Source organism: Bubalus kerabau, chromosome 9 (genome assembly GCF_029407905.1).
Source record: "Bubalus kerabau isolate K-KA32 ecotype Philippines breed swamp buffalo chromosome 9, PCC_UOA_SB_1v2, whole genome shotgun sequence".
In the NCBI taxonomy this organism is placed as follows: Eukaryota; Metazoa; Chordata; class Mammalia; order Artiodactyla; family Bovidae; genus Bubalus; species Bubalus kerabau.
In genome coordinates, this window is record NC_073632.1 from 73,429,408 (window position 1) to 73,447,547 (window position 18,140).

At 40.0% G+C, this 18,140-nt stretch overlaps 1 protein-coding gene across 7 annotated transcripts in view; it reads right to left on the reverse strand.

The window, feature by feature from the left end:
- LOC129619998 (cytochrome b5 reductase 4) overlaps positions 1-18,140 on the reverse strand; it is a 117,947-nt gene that overhangs the window by 79,100 nt on the left and 20,707 nt on the right. For 5 of the 7 annotated variants that reach the window (XM_055535580.1, XM_055535579.1, XM_055535581.1 and 2 more), the window contains one exon: positions 3,936-4,036. The exons of the other annotated variants lie outside the window; for them this stretch is intronic. In XM_055535580.1, coding sequence (XP_055391555.1) covers positions 3,936-4,036 — 101 coding nt within the window. Of the gene's footprint in view, positions 1-3,935; positions 4,037-18,140 lie in introns of those variants that run through there. 7 annotated transcript variants of the gene reach the window in all.

The window sequence follows — 18,140 nt, forward strand, 5'->3', positions numbered from 1 at the left end:
TTGTGTCCAGCTCTTTGTGACCCCATGGACTGCAGCACACCAGGACGCCCTGTTCTTCACTATCTCCCAGAGCTTGCTCAAACTCATGTCCATCGAGTCAGTGATGCCATCCAACCATCTCATCCTCTTCATTCCCATCTCCTCCTGCCCTCAATCTTTCCCAGCATCAGAGTCTTTTCCAGTGAGTCAGTTCTTTGCATCAGGTGGCCAAAGTACTGGAGCTTCATCCTCAGCATCAGTCCTTCCAGTGAATATTCAGGATTGATGGGTTTGATCTCCTTGCAGTCCAAGGGACTCTCAAGAGTCTTCTCCAATACCACAGTTCAAAAGCATCAATTCTTTGGCAGTCAGCCTTCTTTATGGTTCAACTGTCACATCCATACATGACTACATGGACCTTTGTAAGCAAAGTAATGTCTCTGCTTTTAAATACACTGTCTAGGTTGGTCACAGATTGTCTTCCATGGAACAAGTGTCTTTTAATTTTGTGTCTGCATTCACCATCTGCAAGTGATTTTGGAGTCCAAGGAAATAAAGTCTGTCATTGTCCCATGTATAGAAGAGTGCTAAATTTCTTAGTTTGAGATATCTGGCTTTTCTTAATTAACAATAATCTTTCATGTTCAGACTATCTGCCCCCTTTGCTGCACACTTCTATAAAATCTGACTCCTTCCCTGCCTCCTTGGAGCAATTTCTCAGAGCTACTTGAGATGCTGCCTCCAGGAATGAAGTCCTAAGAACTCTTACTTTTCAGGTTGTGACTATTTTTCAGTCAACAACTGCCAATGGTGAGCCTCCGAGAGCTGTAGAGCAAGGTTCTAAGACAACTGTCTCTGAGAATACTACTTTAGTTGTCATGTTATCTAAATGGTACTGAAGGTAAAGGTATCAGGGCAGTATTAAAATACTAGGGTGAGAGAGGGTGGTGATGACCTGACCAGAGGCAGTGGGGAAAGAGAAAAGGTGCAATATTTAAAGACAGAATCACAGAATTTCACCAGAAATTGGATATTGGGACACCTTTGTTACCCAGGGTGTTGCCCCAGAATCATAACCCTGCCCATCCCTCATGTGGAAACTAACTACCCTTATCTGAGTTTCTGGCCCAATTAGAAAAGGATGAAGCTGCTCCTAAAGAACTTTCTAAAGAATCGGTTAGAACCAATTAGGCCCAAATGGCAGAAGACCTGCTGACCTCCAGTGGACTGAGCCCTCTCTATACATTCACTGTAATACATTAGCATGCTAAGGGACACATCCCCCAGCGCCACAACAGCTGACAATTGCCATGACAACAACCAGAGGAACCCCAAAAAACAACTGAAAAGAACTGTTGCCTCGTTCTGGATCCAAACCACACCCTTGTCTCAGAAAAGTCATTAATATTCCTCCCACTCTTTACCAAATTCCTTCCATTTTACCTCAGCCTTCTATATATATGGTGTCTCAGCCTGAGCAGGGTCAAGGAATTGATCTGCGAACTAGTTCTTGCTTCTCCATCCTTTGACCACTGAATAAAGCTTGTGCTGTTGCAGTCTCAACACTGGTTTTGTCATTGGTTGTATGAATCTGAGCAAAAAAAGAACCTCCCTGGTTGAGACAAGGGGTCTCGGCCTAGGCTAACACTCGGGCACAAGTCCAGGTGACCGATTCGGTAACACAACAAGAGAGGGCAAAGACTACTCAAGTGGTTTCAAGTTCTCATTTCCAGAAACAGGAAACAGAGGAGGGAGAAAAGGGAAGAAGAATATGAGTTGATGTTATCTGAGGGTGCACTAAGCTCAAGTATCAACAGGTTATCACACTGTGCATCCAACAACTGGAGATACTAAACAAGTAATCAGGAGTGAGAAAAAAAACTAGACAGAAGTCTGACAGTAAAGAGATTACTTTACATTCTTTGTACAACTCAAATACTAAACATTAAAGATACAAGAAGTTTCACTATCGTTTCTAAAATATAAAGTTTCCTTCTGTGAGGAAAAGTCATAAACAAGGGGAATGCAGCAATCTGGTAACTAGTGTGGACAAAGAATGCAGCCTGCCATTTTAATAAACAAGGATCTTGTAGCCATAAAGCGATCAACCATGACAGCTGCCTGCTATCGTGCCCTAAGGGGAATTCAGGCTTCTCTAGTGGCTCAGTCAGTAAAGAATCCATGTGAAATACAGGAGACCTGGGTTGGGAAGATCCCCTGGAGAAGGAGATGGCAGCCCAGTCCAGCATTGCCTGGGGAATGCCATGGACAGAGGAGCCTGGTGGGCTACAGTCCACAGGAGTAGCAAGAGAGTTGGACATGACTTAGTGACTAAACCATCACCACCCACCAAGGAGAATTCAGGACGGAGAAAAAGAGGATACTGGCTCTAGAGAGTTAAGGTGACATCAAAGGAGTAATTGATCTTCCTATACATAGAAAAACACTAAAATCATTAACTTGAGAGGTTTTCTTTTTGTGATTAGTAATAATCTTTTGATATTCAATTGATGTTTTTTTTTTTCCCAGCAAAAATTCCTATAAATCCTGGTTTCTCCCTTATCTCTTTGGGAACACCTTCTCAAAGCTATCTGACAGGCTGCTTCTGGACTATAGTTCTCAATAATGCCCCGAGTGCATTTTTTTTTTTTTTTCGGTCAACAAAAGGATTGTAGAACTTGCTAAAGAACAATATAGTAGTTCTTATGATTTCCCCCAAACAAGCTTAAATAAGGTCCTTACAATCACATGACACTAAGAAATATAAACAGGACTAGATGTTACTGGAAATTCATCTATGGCAGAGTACATTCAGCCATCAAGAGGTTACAGGAGCCAACTAAAAATTGTCTCTTGCCATCTGCCTCTACAAAGATGAAGTCACCAGCCACTGCAGCCACTGACCTTCAACATACCCTGAAAGGAATTCAGGGCACAGATCAAGAATGAGACACTCTGTGTTCGGGTAAAAACTGGCAAAAAGGGCCTTCAGAGAGTTAGATATTTTCAAGAGAAGATTTTATAAGCTTAAATTCTTACATCTTCTCACACTTAGGAAGCATTAAAATCACTAAGAGTGACATCTGCTCTTTGTGACTAACAGCAAGCCTCTGCCGAAATATGAGCTTGACGACATGTACCCCACTTCACTAAAAACATACGACCTCTCCTGCAACCCACTGGAGCAGTTTCTCAGAGCTCTCTGAAATGCTGTCTCCCAGACTACAGCTCTCATTTTGCCACCAATAAAACTTAATCACAATTCTCACACTGTTTTGTTTGTTTTTTCCAGTTGACACACAGAAGAGATGAAAACCTGGTAAATAAATTTTCCTGGCAAATGTTCCCAGTTTTCTATTTCACTTGCATTGCTAGCAGATAACCAATACCAAATTACAATGGGAATTTACCTTAAATTAGCAATAAGAGCCTCCCAAGGAGAATCCTAGTATCACTGATAAGCAAAAATGACTTTTTTCCAAGCCAGTAAAAACACTAATAGCAAATGATATTTGGCTATTTAAGCAGGTGAGTGTAAGTACATTAAAATACAAAACAAATTGTATTTCTGGTAGCCTGGTAAAAAAATAAATCTCCAAATGGATGAGAACATAAGAGGAACAGAAATTAAATTTCATTTGTTCAGAAGGCAACTCTAAAAATAACTCAACTAGTTCAGGTATCTCAACTGGTAAAGTCCAGTACTACAACATGGTTATTAATTATCACTAAAATACAAAATAAAGCATTTGTCAGACGAAGGCATATTTCTATTCCTAATTCAAAGGCAAATTAAATGAGCAGTTGCTATTTATGAGCATCTTCCCACACTTCAAAATTCAAGCCAACACATCTGAAATTTATGCCACTATTTTCTTTCTCTCTACCACTGCCACACTACTGAACCTAAGAGTGTGGTCCCAACTAGGATAGAATGATCACTTTCAGCACCTTACCTGATCAAAAAGGTCAGTGCCATCTGATCCTGCTGCTCTCATAAGTTCATCTTCTCCGCCAGGATGATACTCCATATATGGGCTGACATTATAAACAAAGCCTACATCAAATAAGGAGAAATAATACCCTAAATGAACTTCTTAAAAACTGTACAAAGTAGATGTTTTAATAAATTTTTCCAAATACATCCCACTTAACAAACCGTTACTCAGAAGTATTAAGGATATAAAGGGTCTGAGGTTTCACCATACTTGCAAGCTAACAAGTTAGGCTGCTGGTTTCATGGGTCCTGACAGAAAACACGAGACTCCTAGGTTAGAGACAAAGGATAGCTGAGTACTTACATCAGCAGCAGTAACTAGAAAATTCAGCACCTACGTAAGTTTTCCGAGCCCCAATTCCCACAGAGCTTTGTGAAGAGGGCCAGATAAGCAGCTGTACACTCAACGTGCTGCATGATGGAAAAGGAACCTTGAGCATAGGAAGCCAAGAACCTTTTATAAGGGGCAGTAAATACACCTGCCCTTTGTTCTGGAGGCAGACATGATCTCTGTTTATACTGAACAGTAAACAAATCTCTCCTTTCTTTGCTCTAGAAGGAAACACTACCTGTACCACTGAAGGATGATCACCATGCAAAAATTTCTGAAAAGGTGGCTAGAACAAGACAGAGTCAGTGCCTCGGCTTGCAAGATGTGCAAAAGACCTATAAGAGAACTCCCTCCCAACACACACAAAAAATCATGAAACACTGAATTTAATATTTTAAAAGTTCTCTCTCTTCCCATCCCTCTGCCCCAACCTCTACCTCTCATATTATCACATCATCCTCTATTGCCCTGGCAGGAGAATCTGATGAAAAAGAATGGAGCTGTCATCCATAAATTGATCATCTCAGCAAAGGATGAGAGATGGGGACTGGGTCACTGAGGCACACTCTGTGAAAGCAAGCAGTTCTTTTCTGCACTTGTTCAAGGAACCAAGATTACTGTTTAGATCTTAGGAATTCTTTCATCTTCCCCAAATATTTATTTCATCTGTTCATATATTTAACTATATTTTTGTTAGGGAACCATTGACAGAAACACTCCTGCCATGGCCAGGCAGGATAATAACCGCTTGAGTGTTATCTCACAACATGGAACCCAGAACTGACAAAACTGCTGCCAGCTGGAAGAATTCAGGAGAGGGCATAAGGGGTAAGGAGACACCCACCTGCCAACCTTCCAGAAACCCTTGCACTGGAAACCATCTTGACTGAGAGATGCAATCACAGGCACAAGTAAGATGATTGGCCAGAGACAAGCTGGAAAACTAACCTTATTATTATAAAACCTGAGACTGCGAGCCACATGGCAGAGCAGTCCTCCTGGGTTCTCTCACCCTGCTCTCTCCCGCCCAGGTTCCCCTTTCCAATGACGTCTTTTGCTCTGTCAGTACATGTGTCTCCTTGGACGATTCATTCCCAAGTGTTAGACAAGAGTCCACTCCTGGACCCTGGAAGGAGTCCACCTTCTGGTACATTTTTATCTTTTAAGAAGAAGGAAGAATAGAAGTAACAAATAGAGGAGAAGAGCTCACTGAATAGCCTTTCCAAGGAAGTGAACTTCTTTTAATCCTTTATTTGAAAACTAGATAGTAGACAAACCTAGCCTTTCAAGACACCTCAAGAGTGCAAGGAGAACTGGTTTTCTTATTTCCAGGATTAATCCTTCTTTATGTAATGACTTCCATGAATTTAAATAAACTCAGATAATTTAAGATGTTCATCCTATATAATCACCTTTGAAGGAAAGTAGTTAAATTTCAAACCCAAGAAGGGTACTGCAGTTTCCCCACCAATTTAATTTTGGAAAATTGCTTTATAAAATTACTTAAAGGAAATTTAGGCAACAAAAAGAGGTAAATTCACAAAATCTCTCTTTTAGCAGTCCTCCAAATAAGTCAGGAAAATGGAGGTAGGGGGGGAACTGGTAGAGCACCCTCCTCTCTCCTTCCCCATAAACCTTTCCCAGCCAATTTAGAAGGAATTTTCGCTATTGTTTAATGCTCTGAAGTCCCAGAGACCACAAATGTCTGAAGTAATGATTCAGTTCAGTTCAGTCGCTCAGTCATGTCCGACTCTTGACACCATGAATCGCAGCACGCCAGGCCTCCCCGTCCATCACCAACTCCCAGAGTTCACTCAGACTCACGTCCATCGAGTCAGTGATGCCATCCAGCCATCTCATCCTCCGTCGTCCCCTTCTCCTCCTGCCCCCAATCCCTCCCAGCATCAGAGTCTTTTCCAATGAGTCAACTCTTCGCATGAGGTGCCCAAAGTACTGGAGTTTCAACGTCAGCATCATTCCTTCCAGAGAAATCCCAGGGCTGATCTCCTTCAGAATGGACTGGTTGGATCTCCTTGCAGTCCAAGGAAGTAATGATTAGGATCAGAGTTATTCCCAATAGGTTTTTTTTTTTTTTTTTTTTTAATTTATGTTTTTTTATTTTTATTTTTTTTTTTAATTTTATTTTATTTTTAAACTTTACATAACTGTATTAGATTTGCCAAATATCAAAATGAATCCACCACAGGTATACATGTGTTCCCCATCCTGAACCCTCCTCCCTCCTCCCTCCCCATTCCATCCCTCTGGGTCGTCCCAGTGCACCAGCCCCAAGCATCCAGTATCGTGCATCGAACCTGGACTGGCATCTCATTTCATACATGATATTTTACATGTTTCAATGCCATTCTCCCAAATCTTCCCACCCTCTCCCTCTCCCACCAATAGGTTTTTAAAGACAGAGAATGCATTCCAAACATGCAGAGTTCTAGTGTTTCTCAGGAACATGAAATCTATAACACACGATCATCTAATCTTCTGATGGAAATCCACGTGTTTCAGCAACAGCAGAGAGATGACCAGGCAGTTCAACAGCTGTCCCTGATCAGCACAGAGAGCCTTGTATCTCCCACATGTGTTCTTGACTGCCTCCCAGTTCTCTAGATCGACCCTCATCCTCTCATAATCTACCCTCCTTTTTGATGGACTCCAGACCTGAAGAACTTCTCATCCCCTTCAAATGGACAAACTAGGAATGCTTATAAAATCCCTCACTGTGTGGAATTAAAGCCCAAGAAATGTTAGATCCAACCACATTTGGCAGTATTAGTAATTTGCTAATTATGAGACTTTCAAACCTGTCCCAAAATGTGACAGGTGCATCTCCCCTGGTTCAGAGACTCTCTTCTCTCTTTTTCTTCTTCCCTCTTATCTCTTTCCATTTTTTTTTTTTTTTCAAAAGCATTTCCTACCAACTAAAACTTGGACCCCTGACTGTGGCAGAAGAAAACAGTCACAAAGAACCTAGCTTTATGCTTTTCCTTCATGCTTTACTGTATTCTATTTACACCATGGGCTTCCCAGATGGCTCAGCAGTAAAGAATCTGCCTGCCACTGCAGGCAGTGCAAAAGACTTGGGTTCAATCCCTGGGTCAGGAAGATCCCCTGGAGGAGTAAATGGCAACCCACTCCAGTATTCTTGCCTGAAAAATCCCATGGACAGAAGAGCCAGGCAGGCTATAGTCCATAAGGTTGCCAAGAGTCAGACACGACTTAGCAACTAAACAATAACAAATCTGCACCCTGCATGACTTTTAAATAGCACTTTCTAAAGCGCAAGATTTGTCTCCCATGAGTTCTTACCACTTGACTTTTAGAATTTTGCAACTTTCTAAATTTTAAAATGACATAATGTCTTTCTAAAACTCTATATTTTTTGTTCAGGTGTGGCAGATTTACACAGCTGACTGCCCTCTAAATATAAATGAATAGTATTTATGGACCCCAAGATACAATCTCATTAATTCTAGGCTACTAATAAATTTTGCAAAACCTAAATCCTAATAATAACATTAAGAACAAGGATGGGTAGGAAGGGATTCATGAAACATCAATCCCAAATGGTGCGAAACTCGGCTGAGACCAAGATCCTCTAGTCAGAGCCCAACGGTTGCTTTTAGATTATTTACACGGATGACTTTCAGTGGTAGAGGGAGATTTAAGGAGGCTACTTACTGACTTACCTACCTGTCTATCCCCTCCTTTGTGCTGATATTTTATTTTTTGTACTTTGTTTTTTAAACCCCAACCAGGAGTAGATAGAAGAAATGGACTGGCTGACTACTGTGAAGAACAGCAACTTAATTTCACAACATATACACATACCAAAGCATAATGCTGTACACCCTACACTAACACAATGTTATAGGTCAAATGTACCTCAATGAAGCTGGGGGAGAAAAAAGAGGAGGAGGAGTCACTTACTAAAGCTAAATCAGTTCCACTGGGAACATATACATTAATGTTTAAATATACCAATAAAAATGCCATAGCAATATTCAGGGGGTACATTTATGGCTAATTCAGTCTACAGAGCTGCAGTGCAATTGGAAGCACGCTCAGAAGAACAGCTACACTGACCTCTTTAGGCCATGCACCGGCAGTATCTGTTCTAACATTTTCAAACTAAATTATCTTGTCTGTGTTATATATCTGGAACTCTGAGCTCTCACATAAGTTCCTAGAATAAAAACTAGCCACTTCAAAATTATCAAATCAATCACAGAATGACAGTCTTTACAACTTATTGACCAGAGATGCATTAATATGTCTTTTGTTACCTGAATGTTATTGATGGGAGACATTTCAATATCATTTCAGGTATAACCTGAATACTAATGTTGCCATTTTACATGCAAAGAGCTCTTCCATCTTAGCAAACACTGCCTCTGGTTTTTCATGTACATTTAAATTTGTGGTAATTTAAACCCCAACTGCTACTGATAAAGACTATGGGCGACTTATCATAATACATTAATCTCAAGCTTGTGTAAGTTTGTGTGTACAAATTTTAAAAAGTGTAACAGAAAACATACCAGTTGCCAAATCTAACAATATTACTATGACTAAGCAATTAAAAGTGATCCTGAAGTTCCTAGGAGCTAAGGATAAAAGAGATACTAGTTACAGAACTCTCATGATTTGATCTTAAAAAGTTTTAAAATGGAAACAAACAGAGACTTGTCAGTTCTTTAAAGGGAAGACTCCCTTCAAGTTTTTGATACTGATATTGTGAAAAATTATGAGTCCCTATATAGGGGTCATGGAGAAGGCAATGGCACCCCACTCCAGTACTCTTGCCTGGAAAATCCCATGGATGGAGGACCCTGGTAGGCTGCAGTCCATGGGGTCGCTAAGAGTCGGACACGACTGAGCGACTTCACTTTCACTTTTCACTTTCATGCACTGGAGAAGGAAATGGCAACCCACTCCAGTATTCTTGCCTGGAGAATCCCAGGGATGGGGAAGCCTGGTGGGCTGCCGTCTATGGGGTCGTACAGAGTCGGACACGACTGATGCGACTTAGCAGCAGCAGCAGCATATAGGGGTCATGGACCATATAATACATACCACAATTTAACAAAATGCAGAAACATTCTTCAGGGAGCAATTCTCCCATCCTCCCCGGCCCTGGGTAATCACAAAGGTACTTTCTGTCTCTTTAGACTTACATACTTTGGGCATTTTACGTAAGTGGAATCACACAATATGTCATCTTTTGTGTTTACCTTCTGTCATTTAGTATACTACTTTCAACATTCATCCATGCTGCTGCACGTATCAGTACTTCATTCCTTTTTATGGCTGAATCATAGTCCATGTATGGATGGATCACATATTATTTATCCACCCATCAGCTCAGGAACACTTAAGCTGTTTCCACTTTTTAGCTACGATGAATAATGCTGCTATGAACATTTGTGTACATGTCTTTATGTGGACATATATTTGTATTTCTCTTGAGTATATACATTGGATTGAATTTCTTGGGTCATATGGCAATCTATGTTCAACTGCCAGATCATCTTCCGTTCTCTGCAGCAATGGGTGGTTCCAGTTCCAGAGAGCTCTATTTTTAGTTACTTCTCCAACTCTGGTTAGATAGGAAAAGCGTTTTGCCACCTAGAGAACCTGAATCACACCTCATATCTCAAATAACTGAACTCAGAACTGGAATTCAGCATGCTCCAAACTATTCTTAACTCCTAGCTCTAGATGACACAGAACAATGTAAGACTCAAGTGATATATTATATCTATTAATCTATCTCCCAGAGGAGGCTCTCACAATTTTTCAGGTTGGGTAACAATATATGTGAACCCTTTACAGCCCACCAATGAGGAGGGAACTGTATCCCCATGGCTCAGGCCACACACTGTAACTGATAATATTTCAGTTTTTCTTTGTTCTATAAGTCAGGGAGTTTCAAAGTACAGTTGAGGGGCTCCCCCACAGCTCAAGACTCTTTCAGTGGTCCAAGATCAAAACTTTTTCATAGTGATACTAAGATGCTGCCTGCCTTTCTAAAAATTTCATTCTTTCACAAGTGCATAAGATTAAAAACAGAAGGGGATGTCAGAATATAGTTGCCACCTACAAAGCCATACATTAAAGATATCTGCCAACATGTGAAACAATGCCACTTATTCACTATGTTTTGTTTTGGAAAACATAGTTATTTTTCATGAAAATATTATTATTTATGATAATATACAGTAAATTTATTTTTTTATTAAATTAAGAAATTCTTTCAATTTCTAAATATTAATAGATATGAACATCATAAACAGAAGTTCTTTGAGGTTCTCAATAATTTTTAAAGGAGTAAAGGGATCTTAAAACCAAAAAGTCTGAGAACTACCGCTACTAAGGAAAAGTGGTATTTTTATAATTAGATTTTAAAATAATTTTTGTTTTAAAATTCAAAAACAAATGTAACTCCAAAGCCCCACATTACATTCATCCAACAAAAATTTATTTAATGTTTATCACACATGTACAAACTATTATGACACTATACTGCGATATGCCTATGTATTACACTAATCACCACCGTTCATTTTTTTGGCTCTAAAATAAATGAAGGAAAAAAGGTGTGTTCACATAGTAAAATATGGCATATTTCATTGCATTCAATGCACAGATCCATTTTTGCAAGTATTGTGACTACTCTGCCATCTTGTGTTCAGTAAAGAAATTGCACATTATTTTCATTATTTTAGAGATAAAATAATGAAACTATTTAATTTAAATTTATTTTAATTGGAGGCTAATTACTTTACAATATTGTATTGGTTCTGCCATACATCAACGTGAATTCACCACAGGCGTACACGTGTTCCCCATCCTGAACCCCTGGGCCCAGGTTTGACTAGGGGGTCAAACCTGGGCCCAGGGAATGAAAGCACCAAGTCCTAACCATTGGACCTTCATGGAATTCCACATATTTACTTTTTACATAGTATAATTTCTCCTACACATTTACTTTCAACTCTTGTCTTTTATATTCAAAGCATATCTCGCATTATGTAGTGGGGTCTTGATACACATATACACACAGAAAATCTCTTTTATTAAAAATTTACATTTACACTTAATTACTGATGTGACTGAATTTAGAGCTACCATCTTATTAGCCTCTCTCCCCAGACCCAAGTTTTCTTTTTTTTTCCCCTCCAAGTTTTCTGTTTGTGTCTCTATTCTTCTTTCAGAGACTTCTTTTGGGCTACCCAAATACTTTTTTAGAATTTCATTTTATTTCATCTATGGGTTTTTAATATACCTCTTAGCACTATATTTTAAGAGACTGTTGTAGGCATTCAGTTCAGTTCAGTCGCTCAGTCGTGTCCGACTCTTTGCGACCCCATGAATCGCAGCACTCCAGGCCTCCCTGTCCATCACCATCTCCCGGAGTTCACTCAAACCCATGTCCGCCATCCAGCCATCTCATCCTCTGTTGTCTCCTTCTCCTCCTGCCCCCAATCCTTCCCAGCATCAGAGTCTTTTCCAATGAGTCAACTCTTTGAATGAGGTGGCAAAAGTATTGGAGTTTCAGCTTTAGCATCAGTCCTTCCAAAGAACACCCAGGGATGATCTCCTTTAGAATGGACTGGTTGGATCTCCTTGCAGTCCAAGGGACTCTCAAGAGTCTTCTCCAACACCACAGTTCAAAAGCATCAATTCTTCCCTGCTCAGCTTTCTTCACAGTCCAACTCTCACATCCATACATGACCACAGGAAAAACCATAGCCTTGATCAGACGAACCTTTGTTGGCAAAGTAATGTCTTTGCTTTTCAATATGCTATCTAGGTTGGTCGTAACTTTTCTTCCAAGGAGTAAGTGTCTTTTAATTTCATGGCTGCAGTCACCATCTGCAGTGATTTTGGAGCCCCCCAAAATAAAGTCTGACACTGTTTCCACTGTTTCCCCATCTATTTCCCATGAAGCGATGGGACCAGATGCCATGATCTTCATTTTCTGAATGTTGAGCTTTAAGCCAACTTTTTCACTCCCCTCAAGAGGCTTTTTAGTTCCTCTTCACTTTCTGATTTACTTACAATATATATCCTTAAGCTTAACTAGTTTACTTCAGTTAATGTTGTAATCCCTTCACATGTAATATAAGAACCATTTACCACACTCCATTCCTGCCACTTTAAGGAGCTCTACAACACAATGTTATAGTTTTTGCTTGAAAAAGTCATGTATATTTTAAAAGATAAGGGGAAAAAAGATTAATCCTTGTTTCCTCACACAGTTACTATCTCCTAAAGATCTGACTTTCCATCTGGTATCATTACCCTTTAACCTGATGAATTTCCTTTAGAGCTCCTTGTAGTATAGGTCTGCTGATACTAAATTCTTAGTTTTTGTTTATCCAAAAAAGTTCATCTTTATTTCATTTGTATCTTTAAAGTAGCTTTAATGATACAGAATTTAGAGTTGATGGTTTGTTTTTTTTTAAATCTTCAGCAATCTTTTTTATAGGGTCCAGCTGTTTTACTTCTGGTTATTTTCAAGATTTTCTCTTTATCTTTGGCTTTCAGCAGTCTGAATATAACATGCCCCTATGTGATTTTCTTTGTATTGATCATGAGTGGATTTGCCACGCTTCACTTCTCTGGTGGCTCAGCTCGTCAAGAATCCGCATGCAATGTGGGAGATCTGGGTTCAACTCCTGGGTTGGGAAGATACCCCTGGAGAGGGGAAAGGCTACCCACTCCAGTATTCTGGCCTGGAGAATTCCGTGGACTGTACAGTCTATGGAATCGAAATGAATTGGACACGACTGAGTAATTTTCACTTTCTTTCATTTTGAATTGATAATTTTAGGCCTTTCACCAATTTTGGCCAATATTTCTTCAAATACTTTTCTGTACCATTCTCCCATTCCTCTCCTTCTGGAATTGCCAATAAACATATATTAGACATTTTTATTTTATCTCAGAGGTCCCTGAGCCTCCATTCATTTTACTTTGGGTCATTTTCCTCTCTGTTCTACAGACTGGATAATTCCTATTAATCTATCTGCAAGTTCACTAAGCTTCCTTTTGTTAGTTCCAATCTGCTATTAAGCCTATTTGATAAAATGTTTTATTTCATATATAGCACTTCTCAGGTCTACATTCCCATTTTTTATAGTCTATTTGTTCATTATGAAAAATGATGAGACTTTCTGAGATTTCATATTTGTTCATTTATTATATAATCTATGTTTCTCTACTTCCTTGAGTATTGTCATAATAGGTACTTTAAAATCCTTGTGAACTAAATTCAACATATGGGTCACCTCAGGGTCAATCTCAAAGAGTTGTCTTTTCCCTTGAGCATGTCTAGAAACTCTGGATTATATTCTGGTCATTGTAAATAATATGTTGTAGAAAATCTGGATTCTGTCACATTCCTCCAAAGATTATTGCCTATTTTAATAGGCATTTAACTTGACTGGAGTCAAACTCCAAACTCTTGTTTCCCCTGTGGGGGAATGAAAACTAAAACCTCTGTTCAATCCTTTTAGCCTTAGTTAGGCTGCCCAGAGTTTGTCCGTATGCAAGATTTAGACAGCTTATACTCCTCTCTGGATCACTTTTTCTGTATTCTTCATTTTTCAGTTAGTACAAATGCTCCAAACTGTGTCATCTAGTTCTTTAAGCCAGCCAAATTCTGGATTCTGTCACATTTCTCCAAAGGTTATTGACTATTTCAGAAGGCATTTAACTTGACTGGAGTCAAACCCCAAACTCTTCAAGCCAAGACTGAGGGTCTACATCTCAATTTTAGTCACCCTTCACAGTACCAAACTGGGCATGACCTCAAGTTAAATGCCATAAGAAATGGCAATTCACCCAGTGATAATTCCTTCTTACAAGTACAGATGAACCTTACCCTCTAGTTTCTGTCTGCTTTTGGTTGCTCACCAGTGTTTTTTGATAGCTTTTTTTTTTTTTTAATATGTTGTCCTGAGTTTATCGTTGGTATCTGCAGGACTGTCAACCCAAAAGGAGTTAATCAGCTATAACAAAAGCAGAACTCTGCACATTATTTTAGAAAACTAGGCAATTAACTGGCTACTTTCAACTGAGACAAATGGAAAAGAAAGTAATGAAAGACAAATGGATTTTATAATGATTAAAAGTAAATCATTTGGGGGGCCTTGGTATTTAAGAACAATAAATAGAATGTTGGCTTGCAAGGTTTTGGATAATAGAGTATTTTAGGACTTCCAGATTAAAAGCACTCATTTGCCTCTCACACTCCTCAAATCTTTCTAATGACTACAAAGAATAAATAAGTCATAAAACCACAGAGGCACAGAAATTTGAAGAGAAGACAACAATAAAATTTTGGAAGACTGACAAGCAAATGATAAGCAATAATATAATTAACAGAGTGAAGAAAGGTGAAATAAAGCCTATGTGTAAATTGGAGGGGAGCCAGTATGTGCAACAGAACCCCCAAAAGGTGAAGTAATCAGAAACCCCAGGTAGTTCTGAAAGTGAGCATGTAGAATGGTCTACAATTCAATATAAAAAGCAATATGATGCTTAAATCCTCTCCTACATCCCATACAACCAAGTAACAAGCCCCTCCCTACCTAAATCCACAAGAAGTGTAGGCTTACTCCCTAGGGCACCCTCAGGGAAACAGCACAGTTAGTGGAGGAGAGGCCTGAACTGAAAACAAGAAGTAAAAGATCATGTGTCAAAATATTAACAAGATCCACCTCCTACCACCCATCACAGCAGAACATTCGCAGATGATTACAAAATTGTAGCCTAGAAGAAAAAGACTTAGACAAAGGAGGCTGGGGATCCCTGCCACTGTGCTTAGTTGCTCGGTCGTGTCTGACTCTTTGCGAACCCCATGGACTGTAGCCTGCCAGGCTTCTCTGTCCAAGGGGATTCTCCAGGCAAGAATACTGGAGTGGGTTGCCATGCCCTCCTCCAGGAAATCTTCCCAACCCAGAGATGGAACCCTGGTCTTCCACATTGCAGGTGGATTCTTTACCATCTAAGCCATCAGGGAAGCCCTTCCTGCCACTGCCCGCAGTCAATTCATAAAAAAATGTTCTGCCTGTACACATGGAACTTCCATTCAGCTTTCTGGACCATCACTGGCACATTTGACCAAAGCCTCTAAAATTAAAATTATTATCTTGGGACTTCATGGACATCACCAGATGGTCAACACCGAAATCAGATTGATTATATTCTTTGCAGTCAAAGATGGAGAAGCTCTATACAGTCAGCAAAAACAAGACTGGGAGCTGACTGTGGCTCAGATCATGAACTCCTGATTGCCAAGTTCAGACTTAAATTGAAGAAAGTAGGGAAAACCACTAGACCATACAGGTATGACCTAAATCAAATCCCTTATTACACAGTAGAAGTGAGAAATAGATTTAAGGGACTAGATCTGATAGATAGACTGCCTGATGAACTATGGAATGAGGTTCGTGACACTGTACAGGAGACAGGGATCAAGACCATCCCCGTGGAAAAGAAACGCAAAAAAGCAAAATGGCTGTCTGGGGAGGCCTTAAAAATAGCTGTGAAAAGAAGAGAAGTGAAAAGCAAAGGAGCAAAGGAAAGAGATAAGCGTCTGAATGCAGAGTTCCAAAGAATAGCAAGAAGAGATAAGAAAGCCTTCCTCAGTGATCAATGCAAAGACATAGAGGAAAACAACAGAATGCGAAAGACTAGAGATCTCTTCAAGAAAATTAGAGATACCAAGGGAACATTTCATGCAAAGATGGGCTCAGTAAAGGACAGAAATGGTATGGACCTAACAGAAGCAGAAGATATTAAGAAGAGATGGCAAGAATATACAGAAGAACTGTACAAAAAAGATCTTCACAACCCAGATAATCATGATGGTGTGATCACTGACCTAGAGCCAGACATCCTGGAAAGTGAAGTCAAGTGGGCCTTAGAAAGCATCACTATGAACAAAGCTAGTGGAGGTGATGGAATTCCAGTTGAGCTATTTCAAATCCCAAAAGATGATGCTGTGAAAGTGCTGCACTCAATATGCCAGCAAATTTGGAAAACTCAGCAGTGGCCACAGGACTGGAAAAGGTCAGTTTTCATTCCAATCCCAAAGAAAGGTAATGCCAAAGAATGCTCAAACTACCGCACAATTGCACTCATCTCACTCGCTAGTAAAGTAATGCTCAAAATTCTCCAAGCCAGGCTCCAGCAATATGTGAACCGTGAACTTCCTGATGTTCAAGCTGGCTTTAGAAAAGGCAGAGAAACCAGAGATCAAATTGCCAACATCTGCTGGATCATTGAAAAAGCAAGAGAGCTCCAGAAAAAACACCTATTTCTGCTTTATTGACTATGCCAAAGCCTTTGACTGTGTGGATCACAATAAACTGTGGAAAATTCTGAAAGAGATGGGAGTAACAGACCACGTGATCTGCCTCTTGAGAAATTTGTATGCAGGTCAGGAAGCAACAGTTAGAACTGGACATGGAACAACAGACTGGTTGCAAATAGGAAAAGGAGTACGTCAAGGCTGTATATTGTGACCCTGCTTATTTAACTTCTATGCAGAGTACACCATGAGAAACGCTGGACTGGAAGAAACACAAGCTGGAATCAAGATTGCCGGGAGAAATATCAATAACCTCAGATATGCAGATGACACCACCCTTATGGCAGAAAGTGAAAAGGAACTAAAAAGCCTCTTGATTAAAGTGAAAGAGGAGAGTGAAAAAGTTGGCTTAAAGCTCAACATTCAGAAAACGAAGATCATGGCATCTGGTCCCATCACTTCATGGGAAATAGATGGGGAAAGAGTGGAAGCAGTGTCAGACTTTATTTTTTTTTTTTCATTTTCATTTTATTTATTTATTTATTTTTTTAATTTTATTTTATTTTTAAACTTTACGTAATTGTATTATTTGGCAGACTTTATATTTTGGGCTCCAAAATCACTGCAGATGGTGACTGCAGCCATGAAATTAAAAGACACTTACTCCTTGGAAGGAAAGTTATGACAAACCTAGACAGCATATTCAAAAGCAAAGACATTACTTTGCCAACAAAGGTTCGTCTGATCAAGGCTATGGTTTTTCCTGTGGTCATGTATGGATGTGAGAGTTGGACTGTGAAGAAGGCTGAGCGCCGAAGAATTGATGCTTTTGAACTGTGGTGTTGGAGAAGACTCTTGAGAGTCCCTTGGACTGCAAGGAGATCCAACCAGTCCATCCTGAAGGAGATCAGCCCTGGGATTTCTTTGGAAGGAATGATGCTAAAGCTGAAACTCCAGTACTTTGGCCACCTCATGCGAAGAGTTGACTCATTGGAAAAGACTCTGATGCTGGGAGGGATTGGGGGCAGGAGGAGAAGGGGACGACAGAGGATGAGATGGCTGGATGGCATCACTGACTCGATGGACGTGAGTCTCAGTGAACTCTGGGAGCTGGTGATGGACAGGGAGGCCTAGCATGCTGTGATTCATGGGGTCACAAAGAGTCGGACACAACTGAGTGACTGAACTGAACTGAACTGGGACTTCCCTGATGGTCCAGTGGTTAAGAATCCACCTTTCAATGCAGGAGATTTGGGGTTCAATCCCTGGTTGGGGAACTAAGATCCCATGTGCCACAGGGCAATTAAGCCTGTGCACTTCAACTAGAGAAGCCTACGTGCCACGACGAAAACCCAGCATAGCCAAAACACATAAACACACACTTTGTAAAAAAAAAAAAAAAAATTAGTATCTTAAGTAATTATTGTCAAGTTCTGCTGCACAATTTTTAAGGAGGGGGGCGGGGAGACTAGAAATGAGACCAGCACTTCCTCAGA